Source organism: Oncorhynchus keta, chromosome 22, assembly GCF_023373465.1.
Source record: "Oncorhynchus keta strain PuntledgeMale-10-30-2019 chromosome 22, Oket_V2, whole genome shotgun sequence".
In the NCBI taxonomy this organism is placed as follows: Eukaryota; Metazoa; Chordata; class Actinopteri; order Salmoniformes; family Salmonidae; genus Oncorhynchus; species Oncorhynchus keta.
The window spans coordinates 27,066,943-27,084,219 of NC_068442.1; the positions used below are offsets into that span (position 1 = coordinate 27,066,943).

At 41.6% G+C, this 17,277-nt stretch overlaps 1 protein-coding gene across 3 annotated transcripts in view; it reads left to right on the forward strand.

The window, feature by feature from the left end:
* The first annotated feature begins 432 nt into the window (after positions 1-432).
* The window catches only part of LOC118401248 (choline kinase alpha-like), a 33,359-nt gene continuing 16,514 nt past the window's right edge, over positions 433-17,277 (forward strand). The window contains exons 1-4 of one of the 3 annotated variants that reach the window (XM_035798603.2): positions 437-940; positions 3,841-3,949; positions 6,196-6,249; positions 16,786-16,899. In XM_035798603.2, the coding sequence (XP_035654496.1) occupies positions 705-940; positions 3,841-3,949; positions 6,196-6,249; positions 16,786-16,899 (513 nt within the window). In that variant the 5' untranslated portion in view covers positions 437-704. The other 2 variants (XM_052474966.1, XM_035798604.2) reach the window with 2 other exon arrangements.

Genomic DNA, 17,277 nt, shown 5'->3' on the forward strand with positions numbered 1-17,277 from the left:
AATGGGACAAAATAGCATTTGAAGTCTACTTGGGTACACAGACTTCACCTCAGCAGCTCAGCTTTTCCCATATTCAATTGCCATTTTGTGCACACTGATCAGCACAAACATTGCATAGTCAACACATTTGTAGGAAATGCATTGTGAAAATATAAAATCACATCTCTCATTGAGGTGGAAGTTGTTTTAGAGAAAGATAATTAGTCAATCTTGGGTAACAATAGCATAATCCATAGCATAGCCTAATGTAAACAATATTTTGGTCAGGTTTATCATAGCACCACAAAATAATATTTCTGATCAGCTACAAGAAGGCCTTTACCATGCATGGGAAATGGTGCTGGGCTGTCTCTATTTTGCTCCTAAAAGGACGTGCTTGTGCCAACCAATGAGGAAAGAGAATGGGTGTGGTAGTATGACGTCTAGATGCAAACCCTACGTGCAATCCGTGCAACCCCCGTCGATTTCAGCCTATTGACTGGAGTAACCAGTAGTGTTTCTTCAGTCGATTCACTCCTTGACATGTAACGGTCTTGTCTACTCTGCTGTTTGAATAAACCCGAGACGCATATTTTCTAGATTGATTAAAAACACATTGCTTGAAATCAAATCTGAGTATTTTTGTCGAAGCAAGCCTGATTCTACATTTCCTTTTATCTAATTAATTCAAACTGTAGGTTATTTAGTATTAATTTTAAGACAACATGAAGACGAAATTCATCAACGGGGTGTCATCCTCCCCTTCTATGTCGTTGGGTTTGTTGATCACTGAAAACGCACTTGAGGTGCAGCCAGATACTGAGGATGAATGCAAGGACATCATCCGGCCGGATGAGCCCGACCTGGACACGAAGCGCAAGGCATATTTATGGTGCAAAGAATTTCTCCACGGTGCGTGGAAAACGGTGACAGAAGAGGATTTTCAAATCAGTTTAATAAGGTAAATATAATCTTTGAGCCCAACCATTACTTATCAATATTTAATTTTCATACATTACACAGAGAAACCGTTATTTGCTGCGTTTGCAAATGCATAGCATAGCTTTTTCTCTCCCTAGTCATGATGGTGTGGAAGACCAAACCTACCATAATTATAAATAAATAAATGCTCACACGAATAGATAAATAATTCCACATAAATAAATGAGCAATGAAATGAATAAATACTGACCAAATTGCATTCATTTTTCTCTACATATCTGTATGTATTCAAGTCTATTATATAATTATTCACACATTCATTGTATTAATTTATATATTTATTAATTTAGGTATTTCTCCCTCCAATATGATAATGAGGGGGTGTCAATCAAACATCTGTGGGTGGTATCTAACACACCATTGGTTGATCAATTTCACTGTGTGTTGCTTTTTTCTGTCCGATGGTCCGAAATGTAAACAATCAAACTACACACATTTGAGAGATTTACAACCGGTAGATAACTACAGTAGCCCACTTCTTCTGACAAGTAGGGTGGCTGCAATCAGGCAGAGACTTGGCAGTGCTGGCTAACGCTGCTGAAAACAACACCTCTCCAGATTACCTGTTTTTCCGTGTGGAGGTGTAACGGAGGTTAGCTCTTGTGAACTCCTTACAGTTCTCAGCCATTAGCTTCGCCCACAACTGCCTCATGTGAACTACAATCCGGACGCTGTGTTTTAACATTTAAAAACATCAATAATCATTGCTTGCAGTACGGCTTTGGAAGCATATGGCCCTTGTCTTTCATCAGCGAGAAATAATCATTCAAATAAAAAAGATACACTTACTGTAGCAGTTTTGCACAGATCCATACAGCTATGGGTGCCTCCATCTGATGAAACTACACTTCCCGAATTACACTTACACGCTGTTGTTTGGAGAATGCTAGATATCTAATAATCACAGGTGGTAAACCTCTTGTCTTCCATCTGTTTTCAGTAAACAAGTGCTGTAACATGGAGATATAACCATGTGGGAACACTAACCCTATTAAGGTGCGTCAATTTAACCTTTTGTGTTTAAAAAAATATTTCTTGGTAAAATGAAAGATAAGGTCCTTATGCTTCCAAACCCGTACCGCAAGCAATACATCTTAATGTTCAGACGAATCTTAACAATGCTCCCCCATACAGAAGACGCCTTCGTCCAATGACACTTATGTGTAATGTAATGGAACTGAGAGTCATGATCAAGGGCTAAATGAAGGTAAGAACGTACCATAACCTCACTCCACAGCTAGCTTGAAATGTCACAGATGGAGCTATCCAATTGGTACCTATTGTATAGCTCATTCGGTTCACACATTGTCAAGCTGGCAGTCACATGTGTTGGTGAGGTATAGGACCCTCATTGAAGCCCAGTCAGTGGAATGTTCAAGGAGGCAGCGCTATATGCTAAGCTAGCACACTGACCCTGGTTATAGAGGCATGCATCGAAACTTGGGTCAGCTAGCTGTTACAATGGGCACAGAGGTGGAACCATTAGTTCTTTGGAGGAAGTTTCCCGACAAATTCACCAGAGTTCAGGTTATAACAGAGCGTCCTGGTGCAACACACCATATACAATCACCCTCTGGGCCACCATAATCACACCGTTTTTCAACTGATCATTCAGTACAGTATCGTTTCTGTTTAATTAAATGTTGATAACTGTTCTGTTGTACTGAATTTACCCCAGGCAAATTAAATCGAGCAATGCTCTGTGACTGTTACATCCGTGCAAAAACAACATCCCACAAACTCAGGTGGAAAACAGGCTGCCTAAGTATGATTTCCAATCAGAGACAACGATAGACAGCTGCCTCTGGTTGGGAACCATACCCGGCCAACAAAAAAATAGAAAACTAGAATGCCCACCCAAATCACACCCTGACCTAACCAAATAGAGAAATAAACAGGCTCTCTAAGGTCAGGGCATGACAGTGACATTGATTAACCAATGGTTTGCTAGATTCATAAATTTGCTTGACACCCCGTCATCATCATATTGGAGGAAGAAATACAGAAATAAATATATGAAAATATAATCTAAATTAATAAAATGAATGAATGAAAGTGTGACTCATTTAAATATTTTTTTAATTGATATGTGTGCATTCATTCATCCATTTATTTATCTAGTTATGTGTGCGTTTATTTATTTATTCATGTATTTGTTTATTTATGTGTGCATTTATTTAGGTATTTATTTATTATTATGGCATGCTTGGTCCTCCATATCATGGTGTCCAGTGGTATGATAGTTTAAACAGAGAATATGATACTGTGATAAACCTAAGTAATGTAATTTCAAATTAAAACGATTCCTTTGTCTATATGGGATTGTATTATGTGTTTTTGAATTTAAAGGCCCATTTAAAGGCCCAAAATTATGTTATGCCTGTTTTATATCATATTGTACAACAGCTGTTGAAACTTACACAAAAAAATGACCAGTGTTATTTCCTGATAGTTGCTGGTGGGAGTTTCGGTTTCCAATGGTGACATAACCATGTGGTAAATTGGTTAATAAACCAATAACAAAGAGTTCCAAACCTCTCTGCAAATAACAGATAATTTTCAGTTTCTCCCTCCTCACCCAGACAGTCCTAGCAGAAATCTTGCTTGAGAAACAGTTTTAGCTAAAAAGCTATATTTGCCCATTTGAATGGAAATCTATTGCAGTACGGTACTTAATTGTTACCCAGAAATGATTTGATGTAGATATAAAAATGTCTGTATTTGGCCTTTAAAGCATCACTTATTATTTATGGGCTTTATCCTAGAACAAAAATGTTATTTAGCCCGCCACATTCATTGACCTGGGGGAATGTGACTCTTCTATGAACTTGATTTGTTTTTTTTGTAATGTTGTGACAGAGGTGGCCTCAGCAACAAGCTCTTCCTCTGCGCCCTGCCCGACACCCAAACCAGTGTAGTTGATGAGCCCCGTAACGTCCTCCTGCGCCTGTATGGAGCTATTCTACAGGTGTGTATAACATCTATAAACAGACAATGAAATGTTGAGTGAGTCAGTCATATCTTACCAAACACATGTTTTTGTCACACAATGTCCAGTGTATAAAACATACATTTAATATATTATTTGTTTGAATTTCGTTGACGAAGCTGGTGATCATTATCATGTCTCAGTGAAATGCACCCATATACAGTGGAATTCAAAATTATTGACACCCTTTATAAGATTGAAAAACACCCTTCATAAAGATTTTATATGGTCATTTTTGATCATCGTTATTAAGGGTGTCAATCATTTCGGACCCCACTGTATGTGTTGTGTGTCCTTTGAATTCTCTATTCAGTTTAACTGAACAATTCCATCAATGTTCTTTAGGCTAAATACGTAGCCTACCAAAAGGCACAATCTTGGACCCTTGAAAAGTTCAATATGAATTAACCTGATTTTCTGGTCATGTTATGGTGATGTTATGTAAAAGTTTAGGAAAAACACAGCCTACATGTATTCCCTGATAGGTTCTAAGAAAGCTGAGCAGTGGTCTAGGCTTTGCTGCTGGAATTTGGGGTTTGACAGAAGGGGAAGGAGATATTTTCTTCCTCAAACATCTTGTTGTTGAAATGCCCTCTCGGCCAAATACCCAAATGATGGGTGGCTCAAGTCGTGTGTACATGTGTGTTGGTGTGTGTGTACGCTTGCTTGTGTGTGTTTGTGGGTGTGTTTGTGTGCGTGTGTGCGTGTGTGTGTGTGTGTTTCTGCTGTTGTGGTGTGATGTACCCCCATGGCTGTACATGCATATGTTCTTTGCCGTAGGCCTTCCAAAAGGAGCGTGCCTTGAGCACACTTGTTTCCAGGTGATTCCACCATACCATACACGGTAGAGTATGAGATCCCTGAAGTCTCGGTATTGTCCACAACAAAGTTCATCCACATTGTTATGGAAGGCAGCTTGTGAATTGATGCACTTGTGAAGATATGGAGGGTGGGGGGTTGTGTGTTAACCTTTCCTATCCTTTTCATATTGGAAAAAAGTTGTCAAATAACATAGTAATACAAAATAAGACAAATGAGAAAACTCACATTGCAAATAAATAAATAAATTGGTGCTCACCTGACAGCAATTCAAATGTGAGGTGTTGCACAGTAATTATAACAACTAGTAATAACAACATTTCGTAATCTAGTTTAGTTTTTGCGTCATGAGCTACTGCCAAATGACACAGGGGGATATCATTGCTGATGACGTGTCATTAGGTCCACATTACTTTGCTCATAGATCACATGATGGAATGCTAGTTAGGACAACTCCAAGATAAGCTCCTGGCTAAAATCAGATGACCAGAGAATCCAGGTCAAGAGTCCGTCAAGCTGACATTCTCCTTTAGTTGGATGGGAATGACAAAAGCAACAACTCTGATCTAAACCATTTTAGCGTAAAACAATTGAAGTAACACTATAGAATAGAAAATACAATGAGACATGCCACATATCTAATAAAAAGTCATACACCATTTGGAACCTGAGGACAAAGACCCATGAATTAAACATGTAGAATTAGTCACAAGATGTAAAGCAACAAAGATTATTGTAAGAATCAAATAAAATTGAATATTAATATCTATTTATTATGGTCTCATGCAGCTTAGGAGATTCTTTCTGATTGATAATGGCAGTGGGTACCCTTTAATGCCAATGTTCTCAGTGCAATATTAGCACACCTGTTGCTAGAGCAACACTATGTTCTTCACCAAAGTAACGTGCCCATTTTTACAGAAAATTACACAATACATTTTTCTCAAATGTTTCGACCATATCTACAGAGGAATTAGAATTGTCTTATCAACTACCGAATGTGATTAATATCTCTGAAATTCATGAGTAACTGGGTTTCCAAAGAGGAGAAAATATTTAAAGTGCTAGTTTATAGATAGGGCAGCCATGCCAATATCTGGTTTTTATGCCAGAGCATACTGTAAGTGATCTAGCTGGTGTTGAAGCCAAACCTTAACCTTCATGTCACCTGCCTTGATCAGGAGATAACAGATCCCTTTCATGGAGCTCATCTCTCTGTTTCTACGACTTTAATATCTCAAGTCGGTCTTTAAAAGGCACTGAGCGCTTTCCTATTGCCTTTTTGGCCGTTAACTTGGGGACTATACTGTACTCTGTCATTGTCTCTTTGTGAGGATGCTGTAGCATGATGAGTCTTTTGAAAATGTACATGAAACTCATGGTCATGCTTTTTCTTTCATTGATAGATGTCCTGTAATAAGGGGGAGCCCAGACAGTCAAACAAAGAAAATCTCTTTCAAGTAAGTAACTAATGGCAAAGGTGATCTACCCAGACTATTGGTTAGATTTGCCAACTGATTGTGAAAATCCCCACAATGTTTAATTTTTCTGGCCTGAAGACTGTTTTTGTATTCATTTTCTGGAGTCTGATCAAATAAGTCTTAGTTTATCATGAACGGTTTTAGTAATTGCCAATGGACGTAGTGATCACTTTGAAAAATGCCAGACCATTCACCAAACGGGATGGTATAAAAGTGTGTTAAGAAATAGCCATGTTGAGTCACCACTTTGGATGGAGGTCACCTGTGTTAGTTGATGACAGCAAGATAAAGAGAGGGTAATCCGACCAATGTGTTCATGTCACTCATCTGTCATTGCTATGCCATTAGTATCTTTTGCATGAGATTCACAGATTTATCCTAGAGGCTAATCCTACCTTGGCTAGCCAGTCTGTCCCCTCATAGACCTCACTGCTTCTTAACTGTGTGCATGTTTGTAGCCATTTTCTCATTACAGTGTGATTTAGGTTCACATGGACAACAATATTGCCCGTAAGGTTATTTAAATACGGTTTAAGGGCAACGTGGCATACTTTAATATAGACTCACATGACTAATTACAGTAATGTCGTCTTAACTCTAGCTTCAAGTGGAAAATCTCCACACCTGCTGTGCCATGGTCATGTGACCGTAGCCCTGGCACAAAGGGGGTAGAAGGATGGCAAGTGGTACCCATCGGATGGTACTGTGGCACTGAACACTGTTAATACATTGTATAGAGGTGCTGTCAATGGTGTGCGTACTGGGAGCGGAGTTAGGTGCAGGAGAGCAGAGAGTTGTGAACAGGCGCACACTTTATTTAGGCAGGAGAAACCAACAGAAGGATGCCACTGCGTCGAAACCTCCATCCAATATGACAAAGTGCAAAAACGCGCAAACAGTCACAACAATAAAGTACAAACAAATTAACATACCTTGTGAATATAAAACACTGAATAAACGCACACCAGAAATAGTGTGTCAAAAATGACACGTAACACAAAACAATCACACACAAAGACATGAGGGGGAACAGAGGAATAAATACATGTAGTGTGATTGGGTAATGTAAACCAGGTGTGCAGGGAACAAGACAAAACTAATGGATAAATGAAAAATGGAGCGGCGATGGCTCGAAAGCCGGTGATGTCAACCGCCGAACAAGGAGAAGAGCTGACTTCCGGCAGGAAGAAGTCACAGGGGCGGAGCTTCAGTGGCGTACCCGAGCGCTGAGAGAGCACTGCTCCTATCCCAGCTTCAGATGCTTCCACCTCCACTATGAATGGCAAAGAGGAGTCCGGATGAGCCAACACAGGAACCGAGGTAAACAGAGCCTTCAGGTGCCTAAAAGCTCTGTTCGCCTCAGCCGACCACTGCAAGCGCACTGGGGGCCCCTTTAGCAGTGAGGTAATGGGAGCAGCAACCTGATCAAAACCATGGATAAACCTCCGGTAGTAGTTGGCAAACCCTAAGAATCGCTGCACCTCCTTTACCGTGGTGGGAGTCGGCCAATTACGCACGGCTGCAATGCGGTCGCTCTCCATCTCCACTCCTGACATGGAAATCCAATGCCCTAGGAAAGAGACGGATTGTTGGAAGAACAAGCATATCTCAGCCTTAACGTATAGATCATGCTCCAACAGGCGACCAAGCACTTTGCGCACCAGGGACATGCTCGGCGCGTGTAGCGGAGTATATCAGGATATCATCGATATACACCACTACACCCTGCTCGTGCAGGTCTCTGAAAATCTTGTCTACAAATGATTGGAAGACTGATGGAGCATTCGTCAACGCATATGGCATGACGAGGTACTCATAATGACCTGAGTTGATGCTAAATGCCGTCTTCCACTCGTCTCCCTTACGAATACGCACCAGATTGTATGCCATCCTGAGATCCAGTTTAGTGACGAAGCGTGCCCCGTGCATTGACTCAATCGCCGTGGTGTTAAAAGGTAGCAGGTAACTATACCTCACCATGATTTTATTGAGACCTCGATAATCAATGCATGGGCACAAACTGCCATCCTTCTTCACAAAAAATAAACTCAAGGAGACGGGTGACATGGAGGGCTGAATGTACCCCTGACGCAGGGATTCAGAGACATATGTCTCCATAGCCACCGTCTCCGCTTGCGACAGGGGATACACGTGACTCCTGGGAAATGCAGCTTCTACCAGGAGATCTATCGCACAATCCCCCCGTCGATGGGGTGGTAATTAAGTTGCCAAATTGTCATATTCTGGGGGAATGCGCACGGTGGAGACCTGGTCTGGACTTTCCACCATGGTAGCACCAACATAAACCCTGTGAGAGCCCTCAGTGGCCAAGAAACAGTGGGGTTATGACAAGCTAACCAGGGTAGGCCTAGCAACACAGAATACGCAGGAGAATCAATAAGGAAAAGACAAATATTTTCCTTGTGACCCTCCTGCGTTACCATACACAAAGGACCGGTGGCCTCCCTGATAAACCCTGACCCTAATGGTCGACTATCTAAGGCATGAATAGGGAAAGGCATATCCACAGCTACAATGGGGATCCCTCAACTATGAACTAAACTTTTATTAATGAAATTCCCAGCCGCACATGAATCTACTAACACCTTATACTGGGAACGCAGGGAAAATTCAGGAAAAGTGACAGAGACAAACATATCTACAAGAGAGGGCTCTGGATGAGAATGGTGCCTACTCACCTGGGGTGACGCCAGAGTGCCCTGCCTGCTGCCTTGATTCCCAGAGGAACCAACCCGGCACCGACCAGCAGTGTGACCTCTGCGACTACATATGGTGCTCGAGCGGGAACCCCCTCCGGTCTTCCTGCGCCCATTCCTCCCAACTCCATGGGTACAGGAGAGAGGGTGCGGGAGGATGGAACAACCAGATCCCGATCTAGACGTCCACGAGTAGCCAGCATGTTGTCCAGCCTGATGGACATGTCCACCAGCTGGTCGAAGTTGATGGTGGTGTCTCTACAGACCAGCTCCCGATGGACGTCCTCGCGTAGACTACAGCGGTAATGGTCGATCAGGGCCCTGTCGCTCCATCCAGCACCGTTAGCCAGGGTCCTAAACTCCAGAGCAAATTCCTGTGCGCCCCTCGTCTCCTGCCTCAGATGGTAGAGGCGCTCACCAGACGCTCTGCCTTTGGGTGGGTGGTCGAATTCTGTCCTGAAATGGCGGGTGAACTCCTCAAAATGGTCTAACGCCGCAACCTCCTCTACACACAGCGCTGGCCCACTCCAGGGCTTTCCCGGTGAGGCATGAGATGAGGGCGTAACTCTTCTAACGGTCCGATGGAGCTGGGTGGACCGTGGCCAGATACAAGCTTAGTTTGAGGAGAAAACCCTGGCAGCCGGCAGTATCTCCGTCGTACCCCTTAGGCAGGGATAAATGGATCCTGCTGGGTTCAGGCGGGGAAAGGGGCACTCAGGGGAGACCCCGGTTGTGCTGGTGAAGGCACTGGAAAAACTCAGTCTCTCCCAGCGGTCCATATTCTGGACAACGCAATCCATGGCGGCGGTCAGATTGTCAATCATCTCTGTGTGTTCCATGACGCGCTCCTCCACCTCCATGGCCGGGTACCTTCTCCTGCTGACTTCATTTTTTGGTCAGAGATTCTGTCAGAGTCGTGTGTATAGGTGGCAGGGAAGTCAGGTGCAGGAGAATCAAACTGAGAGTTATTTAATAACAATAAACAAAACATACTCCAAACACTAACTGTAACAATAAACAAAGTGGGTACGAGGACCCATCGCGCACCAGTACAAAAACAACACAACACTGAAATACAAACAATCTCTGACAAAGACATGAGGGGAAACAGAGGGTCAAATACACAACAGGTAATGAATGGGATTGAAACCAGGTGTGTAAGAAGACAAGACAAAACCAATGAAAAATGAAAAATGGATCAATGATGGCTAGAAGACCTGTGACGTCGACCGCCGAGCACCGCCCGAACAAGTCGAGGCTTCGACTTCGATAGAAGTCGTGACAACAGGGAAGTAATTTTCCAAAGACAGTATTTCAGACTGCACTAGTTACGGTGGACATTTTCCCCATTCAAGTCTATGACCATTGAAAAGCATTGGGATTTATGCAAATGTAGTTGCAGTGTGAAAAGTATAAGTAGTATCAACATGTTTTTTTCAAGCACACTAACCAATGGTAGTCTGGACGTTTTAAAGCTGTTTTGGTGTTTGTAGCTTTTACGGTTTTGGCGCTAGAGGTTCCAGCTAAATTATTATTATTTATTATTATTATAATAAGCATGAACAGTTTCTAAAGTTGTGCTTTACTTTCAGCAAGCACACTTAATTAGGAAATGTGGACCACAGTAGTGTTTTTGAGGAATTGTGATTTAGCAGTCAGAATAGTAGTGTTCACACCTGGACAGCCCACAGTGGACCTCAGTATCCTGATAAAAGGGACATCACATTGTATCACTTTCTGTTCCACAGATTAGTTGTAATCATGTATTTAAATTGACAAATCATACTGCATATTGAGTTTCAACAGAGGAAATGGTAGCCATTAAAAAAAGCCCTTTTTCTTTTTTTCAATACTGGGGAAGGTTGGATGAATGGAGTGCTGAACAGTTGCACGACAAAGTGGTCATCAACAGACCAGGATGTGGATGATAGATAGCATTGTTGATTATTAACCTGAAAATTAGGCTACTTAGCCAATTGAATTTGAAAAGCCTTGCTCAACAACCTGTTGTGATAGGTTGTAAAATAAATGTCGTTGGACTGCTGACCCACTTTTAGAGTGATTTCATGGACATGGAAATGCATTGTACATGTAGACCTACATACAGGCTGCAAGGCCACAATGTTCGTCAGGATGATTATGATAACAGGTTGAGCAGATTTCCATTTGGCATCCATCAGCACCACAGAGATATGTTATTAATATCATCGGAGCAGAACCCATCTGTGAATGTTTTGAATATGAATACTTGCAGAGTTTAAAATTGGCTTAGTTGTTTTTAATAGGTCTGCCACACTAAGGATCATTATGGCTTCATATGTACAAATCTATGGTCTCACCCATTTTATGGCATGAAATCTACACAGTGGATAGACCTAAAGATGATATCTCTATTTTGAATAGTGGGAAAGCCATTCAAAAATGAGTACTGTAGAAGTTCCCCATGTTGTCAGTGATTATTTACTTAGTGTTGAGGAGTAACGGATTACATGTAACGGATTACATGTAATGGTAACTATAATCCGTTACATTACCAGCAAAAATATTGTAATCAGATTACAGATACTTTTGAAAAACTAGATGATTACTTTGAGGATTACTTTTAAATTCAGAAAATATGTTTGCGGAAAAAAATTGTTGACACCTCTCTGTTTTCTCAATGACATTGAAATCAGCATTGAAAAAACGCGCAATTTTAAATTTGTTCCACCTGAGCGAGTCTGACCACAAGTCAGAGACCACTATGATAACACACCAGATGTGTTTGATGGATCAAGGGAAATTATCAGGAATAGGCTTTTGTAGGATACAGTTCAAGCTGTCTTCCAAAGGTGAGAGGTCAGCATCCAAAGATTATCCAACTTGAATAAACGCTTATAGGTAAGGATGACAGCACTGGTGTAGTCTACGGCGATACTTATTATTGATATCTACATAGCGCATTGATGTGAATCCCATTGCTGCTCTCTCATTTAGCTATTTGCGCCTTACACGGAACTCAAACCGGCTGAGCGTGTGCGCCATCATGCATACATTTATTTTGTCCCCCTACACCAAACACGATCACGACACTCAGGTTAAAATATAAAAACAAACTCTGAACCAATTACATTAATTTGGGGACAGGTCGAAAAGCATTAAACATTTATGGCAATTTAGCTAGTTAGCTTGCACTTGCTAGCTAATTTGTCCTTTTTAGCTAGCTTGCTGTTGCTAGCTAATTTGTCCTGGGATATAAACATTGAGTTGTTATTTTACCTGAAATGCACAAGGTCCTCTACTCCGACAATTAATCCACACATAAAACAGTCAACCGAATCGTTTCTAGTCATCTCTCCTCCTTCCAGGCTTTTTCATCTTTGAACTTATATGGTGATTGGCATCTTCATAGTATTACCATGACGACCGGCAACACAGTTCGTCTTTCAATCACCCACGTGGGTATAACCAATGTGGAGATGGCACGTGGGTACCTGCTTCTATAAACCAATGAGGAGATGGGAGAGGCAGGAATTGCAGCACAATCTGTGTCAGAAATAGAAAGGACTTCTATTTTAGCCCTTGGCAACGCAGACGCTCGTTGATGCGCGAGCAGTGTGGGTGCAATAATTGAATAACATAGATTTCTACATTTATTTTGCAACGCTCGCAGACCGTGTAGTCACGATATTACGGATTGTGGTTGTTGTGGATGGCTGTTCACAAATGTGTATTTGAACCAAATAATGGTTGAATTCAAGAAGTTTAAGCTGCCTATCAATAATTGTTTTTGAAACCAGTGGACAGCCAGTGAAAAATGTGCTCTTGCAACAGCTGCATAGTGTGGATCCAAGCCTATGGAAGAAAAGTGCGTCTTTTTTTGCTCAATATAATTAATGCTGATTTTCTTTTAAGTCCATAGGCCTAGTGGACACATGCTCAAACTCGCACACTTTTGATAGACTTAAATGGGGCAATCTGTAGATGCTACATCCATTTTTGGATTCAGAAATTATATATATATATCCATTGATTCTTGAAGGATATAACTTAGAAATGCCTCATGAGTTTAGTTCAACTGTTACACCCAAAAGCTTGTTTTTCAACATTTATTAGAATGTCTGGAATTCTGATATACTTTGGTTGTTAATGTAAAGATATAATTTAATCATTATTATATGTAGTAGAAATTGATTGATTAGAAGAAGCCTACATAACCAAACCATAAAGAAAAGGCCAGCTATGTAAACTTTAACATTGATTTATCCTGCAATAAAAGTAACTGGATGAAATCGGAGTACGTTGCTGAGTTTGGGTAATCCAAAAGTTACGTTACCGATTACAATTTTGGACATGTAACTAGTAACTGTAATGGATTACATTTATAAAGTAACCTACCCAACCCTGTTTACTAATAATGTTTTCCCTATGTCTATAGTCATATGAGGTCAGTCCAATGTGCATTCAACACGCCATTAGCAAAGCACTACTATGGTTTATTTTCCTCCTATTTGGCTTCCGACAGAAAGAGCTGAGTCACTTTGAAGTGCACACTTAGCAAATTTCTTGCCCGATAGTCAGAGTCCACAGACCACTGCCAGCTCATAGCCGTTACAGTCGATAAGGGCACCTGTTCATATCCGCAGGAAGTAGGGGTGCTGATGAATCAAAATCCCCCAAAATATATTTCAAGAAAAAATAATATATGTATAAAATAAACTTTTTCCCACCAAATTAGTGCACTAGGCCTATTACTCCTGTATGAGCAGAGAAAAATACCTCTTGACAGCACCTCCAACCCAAAACATTTTCAAATCAAATTTATTTATATAGCCCTTCGTACAGTACATCAGCTGATATCTCAAAGTGCTGTACGGAAACCCAGCCTAAAACCCCAAACAGCAAGCAATGCAGGTGATGAAGCACATTTGCTAGGAAAAACTCCCTAGAAAGGCCAAAACCTAGGAAGAAACCGAGAGGAACCAGGCTATGAGGGGTGGCCAGTCCTCTTCTGGCTGTGCCGGGTGGAGATTATAACAGAACATGGCCAAGATGTTCAAATGTTCATAAATGACCAGCATGGTCAAATAATAGGTCTGGGACAGGTAGCACGTCCGGTGAACAGGTCAGGAATCCATAGCCGCAGGCAGAACAGTTGAAACTGGAGCAGCAGTACGGCCAGATGGACTGGGGATAGCAAGGAGTCATCATGCCAGGTAGTCCTGAGGCATGGTCCTACGGCTCAGGTCCTCTGAGAGAGAGAAAGAAAGTGAGAATTAGAGAGAGCATACTTAAATTCACACAGGACAACGGATAAGACAGGAGAAGTACTCCAGATATAACAAACTGACCCTAGCCCCCGGCACACAAACTGCTGCAGCATAAATACTGGAGGCTGAGACAGGAGGGGTCCATCCAATGATACCCCCAGACAGGGCCAAACAGGAAGGATATAACCCCACCCACTTTGCCAAAGCACAGCCCCCACACCACTAGAGGGATATCTTCAACCACCAACTTACCATCCTGAGACAAGGCCGAGTATAGCCCACAAAGATCTCCGCCACGGCACAACCCAAGGGGGGGCGCCAACCCAGACAGGAACCCACTCAAGTGACGCACCCCTCCTAGGGACGGCATGAAAGAGCACCAGTAAGCCAGTGACTCAGCCCCTGTAATAGGGTTAGAGGCAGAGAATCCCAGTGGAAAGAGGGGAACCTGCCAGGCAAAGACAGCAAGGGCGGTTCATTGCTCCAGAGCCTTTCTGTTCACCTTCACACTCCTGGGCCAGACTACACTCAATCATATGACCCACTGAAGAGATGAGTCTTCAGAAAAGACTTAAAGGTTGAGACCGAGTTTGCGTCTCTCACATGGGTAGGCAGACCAGTCCACAAAAATGGAGCTCTATAGGAGAAAGCCCTGCCCCCAGCTGTTTGCTTAGAAATTCTAGGGACAATTACGAGGCCTGCGTCTTGTGACCGTAGCGTAGCATACGTGTAGGTAGGTACGGCAGGACATACCAAATCAGAGAGATAGGTAGGAACAAGCCCATGTAATGCTTTGTAGGTTAGCAGTAAAACCTTGAAATCAGTCCTTGCCTTGTCAGGAAGCCAGTGTAGGGAGGCTAGCACTGGAGTAATATGATCAACTTTTTTGGTTCTAGTCAGGATTCTAGCAGCCATATTTAGCACTAACTGAAGTTTATTTAGTGCTTTATCCGGGTAGCCGGAAAGTAGAGCATTGCAGTAGTCTAACCTAGAAGTAACAAAAGCATGGATTCATTTTTCTGCATCATTTTTGGACAGAAAGTTTCTGATTTTTGCAATGGTACGTAGATGGAAAAAAGCTGTCCTTGAAACAGTCTTGATATGTTCGTCAAATGAGAGATCAAAAGAGAGTAATGCCAAGGTCTTTCACAGTTGTATTTGAGACGACTGTACAACCATTAAGAGTAATTGTCAGATTCAACAGAAGATCTCTTTGTTTGTTGGGACCTAGAACAAGCATCTCTGTTTTGCAGCCATCCACTTCTTTATGTCTGAAACACAGGCTTCTAGCGAGGGCAATTTTGGGGCTTCACCATGTTTCATTGAAATGTACAGCTGTGTGTCATCCGCATTGCAGTGAAAGTTAACATTCTGTTTTCGAATGACATCCCCAAGAGGTAAAATATATAGTGAAAACAATAGTAGTCCTAAAACGGAACCTTGAGGAACACCGGAATTGTCAGAGGACAAACCATTCACAGAGACAAACTGATATATTTCCGACAGATAAGATCTAAACCAGGCCAGAACTTGTCCGTGTAGACCAATTTGGGTTTCCAATCTCTCCAAAAGAATGTGGCGATCGATGGTATCAAAAGCAGCACTAAGGTTTTCCCGCGGCCATGCACCTATAGGCTATATGGGTTACTACTGTATAGTACTGTATATAAAGTGTAATAATGGCGATTATTTTTAATGTACTTAGCTACATTAATATGCAATAATAAGAACCCTTTATTTTTAAGTAACAACATATATTTATCTGTAAGTTAACAGACTTTTCTAATAAATTGTGTCAGACTGTATAGGCCTATCTTTGAATTCTAGCTATTTTAGAGCTCTGGGCTCAGATAATTGCTCCTGACACCATTTTACTCCACAGTTGAAAGCCCTGGTATCTTCTTTGGTTAAGCAGCCACAATTACTAATTGATGCTGTTGGCAGGCTCTGCCTCTCTCAGTACAATTGGCCCCTTGTTTTATTATTCTCCTCATGTGGAACGCAACTCACTTCTTCCCTTTCTGGTCCAAATCTGCTTTTAAACTTACCACCATGATGGATGAAATACCTGCCAAATCACTGACAGAGTTGTGAACGTAATTTGTTTGAGGTAGCCATTTTACAGTTCTCATGACTCAAATATCTGGACCTGTGTATCATTGATTTATAAATTGTGAATGCTAGATCCCTGGAAAAATGATCCTATCTCTTCCAGACAGCCTAAGCTTGTTTCATGTGTTGTACGGTCATGTGCCTCATCATCAGCTTCCGCTGTCTAAGCTGTTCTCAACTAATCCTATAGAATTTAATGAGTTTCTGTCCTACTAACCCCCACTTGATGAAAGATCACAGCTAACATTGGACCACAGGTTGGCTGCAGTCGTTTTTAGCTTATCCTATTAATTGTCTTCTCTTCCAGTTACCATGTAAACATCAACCAATGACTAAGTAATTTTCCCTCCTAATTTCTAAGGTTGGTTGTGGCAACAGTGACTGACAATCCTGAAGTTCAATAGAAGTTAACAACGTTCTGTTCTTTGTGTCTGCAGGGTGCTGAGGCCATGGTGCTGGAGAGTGTGATGTTTGCCATTCTGGCAGAGCGGGAGCTTGGGCCCAAACTCTATGGCATCTTCCCCCAGGGTAGACTGGAGCAGTTTGTCCCTGTAAGTGACTCTGTGGAGTGATAATCATTGATAGAGAAAACAAATATTCACGACTGTGTGCCTGTGTGTGCCTGAGTACGTGTATGTGTGTACAGGTGTACTATCTTAATTTAATCACTCTGCTGTCTCAGAAAATGATCCTGCGCTGCAGTAAATGCAAACTTGTAGTGTATTCAAGGTTTAAAAAGTATTCTAAAGTTTGATATTTCCACTTTAAATGTCAGACTTGATTTCCCCTAACAAAAAATGTATCAACCTCTACAAAAAGGTCCATTAATTATAATCCATAGAGTATATTGATTATACTTTATTTTTATACATGAATTATTATCCACAATTCCTGTAGGATTATTTTCCTGCTGTGAGAAATTGTTCAAA